Genomic DNA, 14364 nt, shown 5'->3' on the forward strand with positions numbered 1-14364 from the left:
AACACAGACCCTGGAGGACCATTATGAGGAATTCATGAAGGAAACCTGACCATTTGCCATAAAACGGGAGTTGGCAGCCTTTTTAAGGGACTGGGAGGGAGCCCTTTGTCTAACCACATCTTCTGCCAGCTCTCGTGCTCGGTGTTGACTGAGGGTGCTGGCCAATTTCCCCTTTCTGCTCTTGTCTTTTGCACAGAGGCAGGCCGTGTCTTTCCTATTACACTGACTTTAGCTGCAGTTCTCCCCTGGTGTTTGTCCCGCAGGGTGTATGGTGGTAATAAAAAGCATAGGAAAGACACAGACCTGCTGGAGCGGGTGCAGAGCAGGGCCACAAAGACGATGATGAGGGGGCTGGAGCAGGTGGCAGTAGCTCAGGTGTCTAAAGGTAGGTCACCTGCATGCTATCAACGAGTCTGTGACAAATGGGGGAAAGAAAGACCGCAGTCCTGCTGTTCTCTCAACAGGAGGGTGGCATCAAACCCAAAGTCGGCCTAGCCTAGGGTCCCTTGCCAGTGGGCAAAGCCCAGGGTGGCACGTTGGAGGAAGGCCAGCACGTGATACTTCCCCTGTGTGCTCTCCCGTGCCCCTGTGACCTACAGCACCAATTTGGTGAGCAGCGGAGGAGCCTGGTGACCTCTTGGCTGGCTCCTGGCAGCTCTCCAGACACTCTTTCCAGGCCACGTGCAACAGCTGTCGAGGAGCGGACGGACCAACGTAAGGCCCCTTGGGCTCGCTGACCCGGAGAGCTCGCACGCACAGAGGGGGAGCCCGCGCTGAAGCACTGGAGGGCAAAACCATCATCCAGGCTTCTGGAGGAGAAGCGTTAAAACCCTCTCCCCCTCAACACTTTTACACCTTGATGGCAATACTAACTGCGATCTAAGCCAAGGCCTCGGAACTAAGAGCGGGCCCAGCCTCCCTTAAGTCGAAAAAGCCACGTGCTTACTGTTGTACCCCGCCCAAAGTGCCTGATCTGCACCAGCGAAGGGCCTTGGTTGTCAGTGTGTGGTTTGCTTTGGTGTCCTGTGAACAGTGGCCGCAGCCTGAGCAGCACAGCTGAACTCTTACGAATGCCTCAGGCAGCCTTTCAACGCGCTGTTCAAGCAGTGGGGGTGGTCACCACTTTCTTACTGCCGAGGCAGTAAAGGCCTGGCTCAGGGAGCTGCTTAACAGCAGGCTCACAGCCAGGTGTGGAGATATTTTGCAGCACCCCTAATTGGTGATGGCCTGTCAGTTAGGGCCCATCAAGGGCCCATTAATTAGTGAGGAGCTTTGTTTTGCCTCCAGTGCATTTGCTTGTCAGACTTGTGTCCCTGGAGGTGCTCTTGATGGCTCCCCCTTTTCCTGGGTATGCCATCTGAGGAGGTCCGCTGTGGCCAGATGATCCCGCTGCAACAATCGTTCCCTCAGCCCACGGACCCTTATGGGTCCGTGCGACTGGCCAGGTTGGGCCCCCGTCACTGCCTCCCGCACTGCGTGTGGGTCAGGTTGGTGTTGCTGGCCATGGCCGTGGGCTGCCCCAGCCCCTCGGGGCCCCGCCGCTGGCCAGAGGAGCCCCGTGCCTGGCTCCTGCCTGCCGACACAGTGGGCATCCGCGGCTGCGCCCGGCTGCGGAGCTCAGCCGGTGCTGGTGCCTCGCGGGGTTTGCTGTTTGTACCACTGGAGACTTCTGTGCCAGCTCTGTCCCTCTTTATTTGTAGAGAAACGGCTGATCCCCAAAGTTGTTGGTGGGGGTTCTGTCAGCGCACCACCAAGCCCTCCCCTGGCGGGGCTGCCTTCAGCCCCTGCTGGGGGGCCGGACCATCGGGCTCGGGGGGCGGGGGGGCCGTGGGGAGGGCGGGCGTGCCGGTTTCCCATGCACAAGTGGCGGCCGCTGGTGTTGGGTCCAGCCTTCAGGGGTGCTGGGCCGGCGGGTCCGGCTCTGCGGGCGCGAGGGGTATCTGCTGGTTTCCCGGCGGGCTTCTGAAGCTGCAGAGGCATGCCTGTGGAGAGAGGAGGCTGCTGAGGCCCTCAGCTGCAGATGGGGCACAGGGACTCTCCAATCCACAGCACGGCCTGCAGCTGGCAAGGCTGCCCAGCATGGGCTGAGCTGCCAGCACACCTTGGCCGAGGTGGACACCTGCACCTCATGGCCCCAGCAAGCAGGGGCATTCCTCGGGGCAGCTTTGCTGGTCAGGAGCGGGTGCTAGTGCACGTCTTGCTTTCTAGGGCAAGCTCGCCCCCGCTATTTCTCATCCCTGACCTTGCTTTGCCTATGCCTGGTGCTCCTGGGGCTGCTTTTGTCCAGGCAGGGTCAGTTTGAGCTGACACTGGCACCAGTGAGAGCGGCTCTCGAGACAAAGGCCCAGGAGTCAAGATGCCAATTAAAGGATCTGACAGCAGCAGAAACCTCAGCAGAGCTTTCTGGCCAACCCCTAACTAACCAACCACTCCACAGCAGCCTGACTAGGAATGCTTCGTGGCTACGACGAGCAGCCATGGAAGGAAGCAGTCGTGGGGGGGAAATCAATGACTCACTGTCTTCTATTTCTCCGCCGTCGGATCATGATATAGCACAACGCTATTGCAAGTGGCACGGAAATCACAACTGCTGCTGTGCCTATCATACAGCGTCTTCGCACATCTTGTGGACAGAAAAAACTTGCGGTGCTCTGGGGGTTGGAAACACTTGGGATTGTCTCGCCAACCATACCTGGAGGAGCAATTTGGGACGTTAGCCTGTGCTGTGCACCACAGGTAAGCCCATGGCACATTTGATATGGCCAGGAAGGTCTGTTTCCCCCCAGTGCTGGTGCCTGGAGGCACATTCCCACCCTTTAGGACAGGCTGTCCCACCGACCAAAACTCAGGTGGCCGTCAGGAGAGCATGGCGGGGGAGCGCACCTGCTTGAGCAGTCACTCAGACAAAAGCTATCCCTGCAGCAGGGAGTGGCACCCGCAACCCTCCCTCCCTCCCTGCAGGCCAGCCCCCACACCCCGTGGGGACCGAGTCAGGCCTTCTGAAGAGACCCTTGAGCCTTGCTCTCCCCTTCTGCCTTTTCTCCAGCATGGGCACCACCTGCTGCTGCTCCCAGGTTTTGGGACATGTCTCCTGCTTAGGGACCCCAGCGAGACTGCTCAGTACCTGAGTCTGTGCGGAAAAATTCATATACGCTGCCATGGTGGTCTGCTCCCGCCTTTGACAGCCCTGGCAAAAAGCAGAGATGACAGGTAAAGCCTCGGCACGGCTCAGGCACAGCAGGTGCAGGAGGACGGGGATGTTCCCTCTAAGGCCCTGCCCAGTCGGGGAGTCAGGGCATCGCTGTGGACCTCAGCTCACGGGAGGGATCCCCTGCTTCTTGTGCTTTGGAGCCTCTAGGACCCCGCACACGCAAGGCTGGATGCAGCCACAGCGGGAGGTACGTTTGTGCAAGAGATACCGCCCCCCCCCACCCCCCCCGCACGTTCCCGATGCCTCGAACCACAAAACCCTTTCATCTTTGGCTGCTGCTGTGTCGTGCCAGAGCCGGCACCGGGGGAGGAGCCTGCTGACACATAGCGATCCCAATGGGTGACACCGCCTGACCACGGGACAGCAATTACCTGGCATGCCGTTGGCTTGCATCACCTCTGTTTCTTCAGCAGAGGCTGGCAGGGAGCCACTGCTTCCTTCCAAAAACGCCTCCTTCTGCACAGCCTCTCGGTCCGTCCCTTGAGAAAGCAAGCGGGATGGTTGGATTAGTTGGAACCCTTCCCATCAGGGAGGTGGCATCTTTAGGAGGCAGTGCTTCTCAAAGACATGGGTAATAGGGTTTAGACAAATTGCCGGGACTCTTGGGGCTGCGCCTAGTAACTAGTCCAATCAACAGCCAGGCCTGACCTGCTGGGAGACCAGGAAATTGCACGCGATCTCCTGGTTCGCATTGCACGTAGTGTGTTTTTGGGAAACAGTAAGGTGATGCTAAATGCCTTCCTTCAAAGAGGATGGGAAGAAGCTGCAGCCAGGCCAGCCGGGGAAACAGGCCTTCTGAGCAGGGCTGCTCCTATGCAAGGCCCTCCTGCCCCTCCCTGTAAGCCCCAGCAACGGTCACGTTCGTCCCATCCCAGCTATCGGTCTGCAGATGGGAAATCGAGCACAAGGCAGAAAGCCCGCTGAGTCAGCATCTCCGCCCGACCTCCAGCACTAGGAAAGGGCAAGCAGCACTGCTTGGGACCTCGCCCGTGCCTGGAACCGGCTCTCAGTGGGCAAGCAGCGCTGCGCGTGAGCTGAGCACAAGTGCAGCACGCGCCAGGCCCTCCAATCTGCCTGCGACATCTGCACAAGCCGCCTCTGAGCCGTGCTGGGCAAGCTGGGACTGCAGCTGCCTCTGGCACTCGGCCTGAAGCACAACAGGCAGCAAAGGCTCTGCACCATCTCTGTGGCTCACCAGAACCTGCAAGGCGTGAAACCTAGCGTCACTGCAGTGAGGCCGATTGATCCCTTCCCGCTGTGCAGGCTACAGTGTGCCCAGACGTGTATGTAAAACCTCCGGTTGTTGTGTCTCATGGCTAAGGCAGAGCGAAAGACACCCACCGTGTCCTCTCTCCAGTTCTTCCAGCATTTGCCTTAGGGCATGTGATGGCTGCGGGGACTTTTTCCCTCCTTCAGCTTGGTACCTGGCTGTTGGAGGACCTTCAGGGAAAGCATTTGGTGCAATTTCACAGGAATAAATTACAGGCAACCAGTGCTTAGCCTGCAAGGTCAGCGGAGACGGACCACTCACCCCTGCGATGCCAGCCGCGCTGTAGCACAGCATCCAGCCAAGGAGCTGCAAAAGTCCTCCCTACGGGCACGTCTGTAACTAAGCACCCAGAGAAGCCTCCGTCACCTGTTGTCTGCACATCATTGGCCACGGAAGGAGCAGCTTGCATTTCACATGGCAAGAAGATTAAAAGGTGAATGCTCCCTCCTCCCACTGACTTACCTGTGGGATTGCTCTCAGGCTCGGGGACAGGAAGAGGCCAAGAGGTCGGGAAGCTCTCGACTTTGAGAGGACCTTCAGGAAAATGGCACATGAATAAGCTCTTGCCACAGTGTCAAAGTTAATTCTTTCAAGGAAAGGGACACCGAGACCTTACCTCCAGGATGCCCCAAGGGCTCCAAACCAACATCCGGCCGAGAAGCTGGATAACCGTTGCCACGACCCTCACCTAGAAGCAAGCACAGAAGAGTAATGTTTCCATTGCATGTTGGGTTCCACTTCTGCCTTCGTGAACTGCAGGCCCTGGAAGGGGGTCAGGTAACGAGGTGGTAGCCAGACATAGGTGGGGAGTGCCAAAGCTGCAGAGGGCCCGGGGACGTCTTGGCTGGCTCCTTGCAGCTCTTCAGACACTCTTTGCAGGCCATGTGCAGCACTCGTTGAGGAGCAGCCGGACCAACATACGGCCCCCTTTGGGGCTTTCTTCTCGGGAGAGCTCGCTCTCACACACACACACAAACAAACACACAGAGAGGTGACCCTCGTTAAAGCTCTGGAGGGAAAAAAACCCATCACCCACGCTTCTTGGGGAGAAGAGCCCGCTGGCCTGTGAAAGGCTGCACCAGTGCTGCCTGCTTACCTGCTCCCAGTGCTTGCCACGGAGCAGCCTGGGTAACCCTGGCATGCAGGGCCACCAGGAGGAGGATGAGGAGGAGGTGGTGGGTGGTGGCCATGGCCCTGCCACTGCCGCAGCCGCTGCTGTCACCACTGCCACCACTGCTGTCACTGCCGCTGCTGCCGCTGCTGCCGCTGCTGCCGCTGCTGCTGCAGATGGGTCCGGGGGCTGATCGGTCAGTATTTATAGCCAGCACAGCACTGTGGGGCTCTGTGACATCACAGCCTCGTTGTGACCTCACGGCCTGGCTGAGCCTGTGTGGGGATCGTCCTCAGGGCGCTCTTGGAGAGCCGCTGGAGCACAGCCAGGGGAGCTGCCCTCTTTGGGAGGGGAGCACATCCCGTCGGGCAGCTCTGTCCAAGGGCTGGGACACAGGCCAAGCCGGGGCTGAGCCCACGACTCTGCTCTGTTTTCTGGGCACTGTCACAGGGGCAGCGAGGAGTTCACAGTCCCCCAGAACAACCAGAAACCACAGCCAAGGGCTTTCTGACCTCCTTGGGGGCTGTTAGCAACAGCTCGTGAGGCTGAAGAGTGAGCGATTTCAGTCTCAAGACAAGTGCAAGATCCCCTTCCGTCGGCAGCTTCCAGGCTGGAGCCCAGTTTGGTGCCTTGGGGGACCCCAGGGCTAATGAGTCACTTTTGTTTTCCACCAAAGAGGAAGCCTTGACTTTTCCATTCCTTCTTCATGTGAAATGTAAGGGAGTACCTTCTGTCAGGCTCCTCAAAGAGCAAAGTCAATCCCTGAAACAGAGGAGTATTCTCTCCAATTATTTGACATGCAAAAGGGAACCCAGGAGAGCACAGGGTGGGTATATGCCACCTGACCAACCTAGTGGCCTTCTATGATGGAGTGACTACATCAGCGGACAAGGGAAGAGCTACAGATGTCATCTAGCTGGACTTCCAAAAGGCCTTTGACACGGTCCCCCATATCGTCCTTCTTTCTAGATTGGAGAGCTATGGATCTGGTGGATGGACTGTTTGGTGGATAAGGAATTGGCTGGATGGTCTCATCCAGAGGGTCATGGTCAATGGCTCAGTGTCCAGATGGAGATCAGGGACGAGTGGTGTCCCTCAGGGTTCTGTACTGGGACGAGTACTGTTTAACATCTTCATCAATGCAATGGTATAGACAGCAGGATCGAGTGCGCCCTCGGCAAGTTTGCAGACGACAGCAAGCTGAGTGGTGCGGCTGACACGCCTGAGGGATGGGGTGCCATCCAGAGGGAGCTGGGCAAGCTCGAGAAGTGGGCGCATGGGAATGTCACGCAGTTCAACAAGGCCAAGTGCAGGGTCCTGCACCTGGGTTGGGGCAAGCCCCAATATCAGTAGAGCCTGGGGGATGAAGGGATTGAGAGCAGCCCTGTGGAAAAGGACTTGGGGGTACTGGTGGATGAAAAGCTGCACAGGAGCCAGCAATGAGCACTCGCAGCCCAGAAAGCCAACGTTATCTGGGCTGCATCAAAAGAAGGGTGGCCAGCAGGTCGAGGGAGGCGATTCTGCCCCTCTACTCTGCTCTGGTGAGACCCCACCTGCAGTACTGTGTCCAGCTCTGGAGCCCTCAGCACAAGAAAGACATGGACCTGTTGGAGCGGGTCCAGAGGAGGGCCACAAAAGTGACCAGAGGGCTGGAACACCTCTCCTATGAAGAAAGGCTGAGGGAGTTGGGTTGTTCAGCCCAACTGAAGAGAAGGCTACAGGTAGACCTCCTTGCGGCCTCTCGATACTTACAGGGGACTTGTAAGAAAGATGGGGAGAGAGTTTTTAGCAGGGCCTGTTGCAACAGGGCAAGGGGTAGTGGTTTTAAACTAAAAGAGGGTAGATTCAGGGTGGATATAAGGAAGACATTTTTTACGCTGAGGGTGGTGAAACACTGGCACAGGTTGCCCTGGGAAGTGGTAGCTGTCCCATCCCCGGAAACATTGATGGTCAGGTTGGACGGGGCTCTGAGCAACCTGATGTAGTTGCAGATGGCCCTGCTCATTGCAGGGGGAGGTTGGGCTAGATGGCCTTTACAGGTCCCTCGCAACCCAAACCATTTTGTGATGCTATGATTCAGGGTGCTGGGAGCATTGACTGTGAAAACCGAGTCAATCTGAATGCGAAATATCTGTTAGGCTAAGCCAAATGGCTTTTGCCTCTGAAAGCGTGTGGCAGAGGAAAAAGTATTGCTCTGAGCTGTTTCAGGTGGAGTGGAGCAGAACTTGCATTAACTTGAGTGCCTGAGAGTGCCTGAGAGTGCCTGGTCCCTCCACTACCACAAATTAAACCAAAATGAAAGACTTGCCTGCTTATGCCCAACTCGTCATGTTCTCCTAGCAGGCTGACTAGCTGACTGTTGGGACTACCTTCTCCACGGGCTTTGGTCAAGCCCTGGCCTGCTGGGGAGTTTTTTTTATCCTCTGTTCTTTAGCCCTCCAGAAGGAAAATGGAAATAACCTGAGAAAGAGTGTGCCAGCTCCCAGTGAGGGCTGGAGTGTCCTGCCCCAAGCAAGTAACCCTGGAAAGTCATCATGTGGTCCTGAACAGACACTGGCATCCTTTTAACTACAAGTTGGTGTTGTGTTACACGCTAAGGCAACGTTTTCTCAGTGGAGGCTGTCCCAAAGGACAGCTAAGTGTCCTTATGTGCCATCGATAGTTGGGCTCCCGTGTCAAGGAGGAGTGTTGTCAAGAAGCAATCCCTAATGGCAGCCATCAGCTCAGGCCTGGGAGCCTGAGTGGTAGGGGCAGCGGCCCTGCGGATCAAGCTCTGACCCCAGCTCCCTGCATGGTGGCAGGCTTGGTTCAGTGCTGATGGATTTGGGGTCACACCCCTAACATCCGCTGGCTCCCACATTGTACGGTGTCACTCCATCTCCCAACACAGACCCTGGAGGACCATTATGAGGAATTCATGAAGGAAACCTGACCATTTGCCATAAAACGGGAGTTGGCAGCCTTTTTAAGGGACTGGGAGGGAGCCCTTTGTCTAACCACATCTTCTGCCAGCTCTCGTGCTCGGTGTTGACTGAGGGTGCTGGCCAATTTCCCCTTTCTGCTCTTGTCTTTTGCACAGAGGCAGGCCGTGTCTTTCCTATTACACTGACTTTAGCTGCAGTTCTCCCCTGGTGTTTGTCCCGCAGGGTGTATGGTGGTAATAAAAAGCATAGGAAAGACACAGACCTGCTGGAGCGGGTGCAGAGCAGGGCCACAAAGACGATGATGAGGGGGCTGGAGCAGGTGGCAGTAGCTCAGGTGTCTAAAGGTAGGTCACCTGCATGCTATCAACGAGTCTGTGACAAATGGGGGAAAGAAAGACCGCAGTCCTGCTGTTCTCTCAACAGGAGGGTGGCATCAAACCCAAAGTCGGCCTAGCCTAGGGTCCCTTGCCAGTGGGCAAAGCCCAGGGTGGCACGTTGGAGGAAGGCCAGCACGTGATACTTCCCCTGTGTGCTCTCCCGTGCCCCTGTGACCTACAGCACCAATTTGGTGAGCAGCGGAGGAGCCTGGTGACCTCTTGGCTGGCTCCTGGCAGCTCTCCAGACACTCTTTCCAGGCCACGTGCAACAGCTGTCGAGGAGCGGACGGACCAACGTAAGGCCCCTTGGGCTCGCTGACCCGGAGAGCTCGCACGCACAGAGGGGGAGCCCGCGCTGAAGCACTGGAGGGCAAAACCATCATCCAGGCTTCTGGAGGAGAAGCGTTAAAACCCTCTCCCCCTCAACACTTTTACACCTTGATGGCAATACTAACTGCGATCTAAGCCAAGGCCTCGGAACTAAGAGCGGGCCCAGCCTCCCTTAAGTCGAAAAAGCCACGTGCTTACTGTTGTACCCCGCCCAAAGTGCCTGATCTGCACCAGCGAAGGGCCTTGGTTGTCAGTGTGTGGTTTGCTTTGGTGTCCTGTGAACAGTGGCCGCAGCCTGAGCAGCACAGCTGAACTCTTACGAATGCCTCAGGCAGCCTTTCAACGCGCTGTTCAAGCAGTGGGGGTGGTCACCACTTTCTTACTGCCGAGGCAGTAAAGGCCTGGCTCAGGGAGCTGCTTAACAGCAGGCTCACAGCCAGGTGTGGAGATATTTTGCAGCACCCCTAATTGGTGATGGCCTGTCAGTTAGGGCCCATCAAGGGCCCATTAATTAGTGAGGAGCTTTGTTTTGCCTCCAGTGCATTTGCTTGTCAGACTTGTGTCCCTGGAGGTGCTCTTGATGGCTCCCCCTTTTCCTGGGTATGCCATCTGAGGAGGTCCGCTGTGGCCAGATGATCCCGCTGCAACAATCGTTCCCTCAGCCCACGGACCCTTACGGGTCCGTGCGACTGGCCAGGTTGGGCCCCCGTCACTGCCTCCCGCACTGCGTGTGGGTCAGGTTGGTGTTGCTGGCCATGGCCGTGGGCTGCCCCAGCCCCTCGGGGCCCCGCCGCTGGCCAGAGGAGCCCCGTGCCTGGCTCCTGCCTGCCGACACAGTGGGCATCCGCGGCTGCGCCCGGCTGCGGAGCTCAGCCGGTGCTGGTGCCTCGCGGGGTTTGCTGTTTGTACCACTGGAGACTTCTGTGCCAGCTCTGTCCCTCTTTATTTGTAGAGAAACGGCTGATCCCCAAAGTTGTTGGTGGGGGTTCTGTCAGCGCACCACCAAGCCCTCCCCTGGCGGGGCTGCCTTCAGCCCCTGCTGGGGGGCCGGACCATCGGGCTCGGGGGGCGGGGGGGCCGTGGGGAGGGCGGGAGTGCCGGTTTCCCATGCACAAGTGGCGGCCGCTGGTGTTGGGTCCAGCCTTCAGGGGTGCTGGGCCGGCGGGTCCGGCTCTGCGGGCGCGAGGGGTATCTGCTGGTTTCCCGGCGGGCTTCTGAAGCTGCAGAGGCATGCCTGTGGAGAGAGGAGGCTGCTGAGGCCCTCAGCTGCAGATGGGGCACAGGGACTCTCCAATCCACAGCACGGCCTGCAGCTGGCAAGGCTGCCCAGCATGGGCTGAGCTGCCAGCACACCTTGGCCGAGGTGGACACCTGCACCTCATGGCCCCAGCAAGCAGGGGCATTCCTCGGGGCAGCTTTGCTGGTCAGGAGCGGGTGCTAGTGCACGTCTTGCTTTCTAGGGCAAGCTCGCCCCCGCTATTTCTCATCCCTGACCTTGCTTTGCCTATGCCTGGTGCTCCTGGGGCTGCTTTTGTCCAGGCAGGGTCAGTTTGAGCTGACACTGGCACCAGTGAGAGCGGCTCTCGAGACAAAGGCCCAGGAGTCAAGATGCCAATTAAAGGATCTGACAGCAGCAGAAACCTCAGCAGAGCTTTCTGGCCAACCCCTAACTAACCAACCACTCCACAGCAGCCTGACTAGGAATGCTTCGTGGCTACGACGAGCAGCCATGGAAGGAAGCAGTCGTGGGGGGGAAATCAATGACTCACTGTCTTCTATTTCTCCGCCGTCGGATCATGATATAGCACAACGCTATTGCAAGTGGCACGGAAATCACAACTGCTGCTGTGCCTATCATACAGCGTCTTCGCACATCTTGTGGACAGAAAAAACTTGCGGTGCTCTGGGGGTTGGAAACACTTGGGATTGTCTCGCCAACCATACCTGGAGGAGCAATTTGGGACGTTAGCCTGTGCTGTGCACCACAGGTAAGCCCATGGCACATTTGATATGGCCAGGAAGGTCTGTTTCCCCCCAGTGCTGGTGCCTGGAGGCACATTCCCACCCTTTAGGACAGGCTGTCCCACCGACCAAAACTCAGGTGGCCGTCAGGAGAGCATGGCGGGGGAGCGCACCTGCTTGAGCAGTCACTCAGACAAAAGCTATCCCTGCAGCAGGGAGTGGCACCCGCAACCCTCCCTCCCTCCCTGCAGGCCAGCCCCCACACCCCGTGGGGACCGAGTCAGGCCTTCTGAAGAGACCCTTGAGCCTTGCTCTCCCCTTCTGCCTTTTCTCCAGCATGGGCACCACCTGCTGCTGCTCCCAGGTTTTGGGACATGTCTCCTGCTTAGGGACCCCAGCGAGACTGCTCAGTACCTGAGTCTGTGCGGAAAAATTCATATACGCTGCCATGGTGGTCTGCTCCCGCCTTTGACAGCCCTGGCAAAAAGCAGAGATGACAGGTAAAGCCTCGGCACGGCTCAGGCACAGCAGGTGCAGGAGGACGGGGATGTTCCCTCTAAGGCCCTGCCCAGTCGGGGAGTCAGGGCATCGCTGTGGACCTCAGCTCACGGGAGGGATCCCGCTCTGTGCTGCTCTTGTGCTTTGGGCCTCTAGGGACTCACGGCAAGCGCTGGGATGCAGCCACAGCGGGAGGTACGTTTGTGCAAGAGTCACGTTCCCCACCGTCTGTGGAACGTGTTCCCGATGCCTCGAACCCAAAACCCTTTCATCTTTGGCTGCTGCTGTGTCGTGCCAGAGCCGGCACCGGGGGAGGAGCCTGCTGACACATAGCGATCCCAATGGGTGACACCGCCTGACCACGGGACAGCAATTACCTGGCATGCCGTTGGCTTGCATCACCTCTGTTTCTTCAGCAGAGGCTGGCAGGGAGCCACTGCTTCCTTCCAAAAACGCCTCCTTCTGCACAGCCTCTCGGTCCGTCCCTTGAGAAAGCAAGCGGGATGGTTGGATTAGTTGGAACCCTTCCCATCAGGGAGGTGGCATCTTTAGGAGGCAGTGCTTCTCAAAGACATGGGTAATAGGGTTTAGACAAATTGCCGGGACTCTTGGGGCTGCGCCTAGTAACTAGTCCAATCAACAGCCAGGCCTGACCTGCTGGGAGACCAGGAAATTGCACGCGATCTCCTGGTTCGCATTGCACGTAGTGTGTTTTTGGGAAACAGTAAGGTGATGCTAAATGCCTTCCTTCAAAGAGGATGGGAAGAAGCTGCAGCCAGGCCAGCCGGGGAAACAGGCCTTCTGAGCAGGGCTGCTCCTATGCAAGGCCCTCCTGCCCCTCCCTGTAAGCCCCAGCAACGGTCACGTTCGTCCCATCCCAGCTATCGGTCTGCAGATGGGAAATCGAGCACAAGGCAGAAAGCCCGCTGAGTCAGCATCTCCGCCCGACCTCCAGCACTAGGAAAGGGCAAGCAGCACTGCTTGGGACCTCGCCCGTGCCTGGAACCGGCTCTCAGTGGGCAAGCAGCGCTGCGCGTGAGCTGAGCACAAGTGCAGCACGCGCCAGGCCCTCCAATCTGCCTGCGACATCTGCACAAGCCGCCTCTGAGCCGTGCTGGGCAAGCTGGGACTGCAGCTGCCTCTGGCACTCGGCCTGAAGCACAACAGGCAGCAAAGGCTCTGCACCATCTCTGTGGCTCACCAGAACCTGCAAGGCGTGAAACCTAGCGTCACTGCAGTGAGGCCGATTGATCCCTTCCCGCTGTGCAGGCTACAGTGTGCCCAGACGTGTATGTAAAACCTCCGGTTGTTGTGTCTCATGGCTAAGGCAGAGCGAAAGACACCCACCGTGTCCTCTCTCCAGTTCTTCCAGCATTTGCCTTAGGGCATGTGATGGCTGCGGGGACTTTTTCCCTCCTTCAGCTTGGTACCTGGCTGTTGGAGGACCTTCAGGGAAAGCATTTGGTGCAATTTCACAGGAATAAATTACAGGCAACCAGTGCTTAGCCTGCAAGGTCAGCGGAGACGGACCACTCACCCCTGCGATGCCAGCCGCGCTGTAGCACAGCATCCAGCCAAGGAGCTGCAAAAGTCCTCCCTACGGGCACGTCTGTAACTAAGCACCCAGAGAAGCCTCCGTCACCTGTTGTCTGCACATCATTGGCCACGGAAGGAGCAGCTTGCATTTCACATGGCAAGAAGATTAAAAGGTGAATGCTCCCTCCTCCCACTGACTTACCTGTGGGATTGCTCTCAGGCTCGGGGACAGGAAGAGGCCAAGAGGTCGGGAAGCTCTCGACTTTGAGAGGACCTTCAGGAAAATGGCACATGAATAAGCTCTTGCCACAGTGTCAAAGTTAATTCTTTCAAGGAAAGGGACACCGAGACCTTACCTCCAGGATGCCCCAAGGGCTCCAAACCAACATCCGGCCGAGAAGCTGGATAACCGTTGCCACGACCCTCACCTAGAAGCAAGCACAGAAGAGTAATGTTTCCATTGCATGTTGGGTTCCACTTCTGCCTTCGTGAACTGCAGGCCCTGGAAGGGGGTCAGGTAACGAGGTGGTAGCCAGACATAGGTGGGGAGTGCCAAAGCTGCAGAGGGCCCGGGGACGTCTTGGCTGGCTCCTTGCAGCTCTTCAGACACTCTTTGCAGGCCATGTGCAGCACTCGTTGAGGAGCAGCCGGACCAACATATGGCCCCCTTTGGGGCTTTCTTCTCAGGAGAGCTCGCTCTCACACACACACACAAACAAACACACAGAGAGGTGACCCTCGTTAAAGCTCTGGAGGGAAAAAAACCCATCACCCACGCTTCTTGGGGAGAAGAGCCCGCTGGCCTGTGAAAGGCTGCACCAGTGCTGCCTGCTTACCTGCTCCCAGTGCTTGCCACGGAGCAGCCTGGGTAACCCTGGCATGCAGGGCCACCAGGAGGAGGATGAGGAGGAGGTGGTGGGTGGTGGCCATGGCCCTGCCACTGCCGCAGCCACTGCTGTCACCACTGCCACCACTGCTGTCACTGCCGCTGCTGCCGCTGCTGCCGCTGCTGCCGCTGCTGCTGCAGATGGGTCCGGGGGCTGATCGGTCAGTATTTATAGCCAGCACAGCACTGTGGGGCTCTGTGACATCACAGCCTCGTTGTGACCTCACGGCCTGGCTGAGCCTGTGTGGGGATCGTCCTC

At 57.9% G+C, this 14364-nt stretch overlaps 1 protein-coding gene across 1 annotated transcript in view; it reads right to left on the reverse strand.

The window, feature by feature from the left end:
• Positions 1-14364, reverse strand: part of LOC135314033 (hornerin-like) — a 138398-nt gene that overhangs the window by 98825 nt on the left and 25209 nt on the right. Inside the window, exons 13-20 of the mRNA XM_064455707.1 lie at positions 14056-14301; positions 13576-13647; positions 13422-13493; positions 12061-12168; positions 5578-5823; positions 5098-5169; positions 4944-5015; positions 3583-3690 (exon numbers count right to left, since the gene is read on the reverse strand). Coding sequence (XP_064311777.1) covers positions 3583-3690; positions 4944-5015; positions 5098-5169; positions 5578-5823; positions 12061-12168; positions 13422-13493; positions 13576-13647; positions 14056-14301 — 996 coding nt within the window. The remainder of the gene's footprint in view (positions 1-3582; positions 3691-4943; positions 5016-5097; positions 5170-5577; positions 5824-12060; positions 12169-13421; positions 13494-13575; positions 13648-14055; positions 14302-14364) is intronic.

The sequence above is a fragment of the Phalacrocorax carbo genome, chromosome 6, assembly GCF_963921805.1.
Source record: "Phalacrocorax carbo chromosome 6, bPhaCar2.1, whole genome shotgun sequence".
NCBI lineage: Eukaryota > Metazoa > Chordata > Aves > Suliformes > Phalacrocoracidae > Phalacrocorax > Phalacrocorax carbo.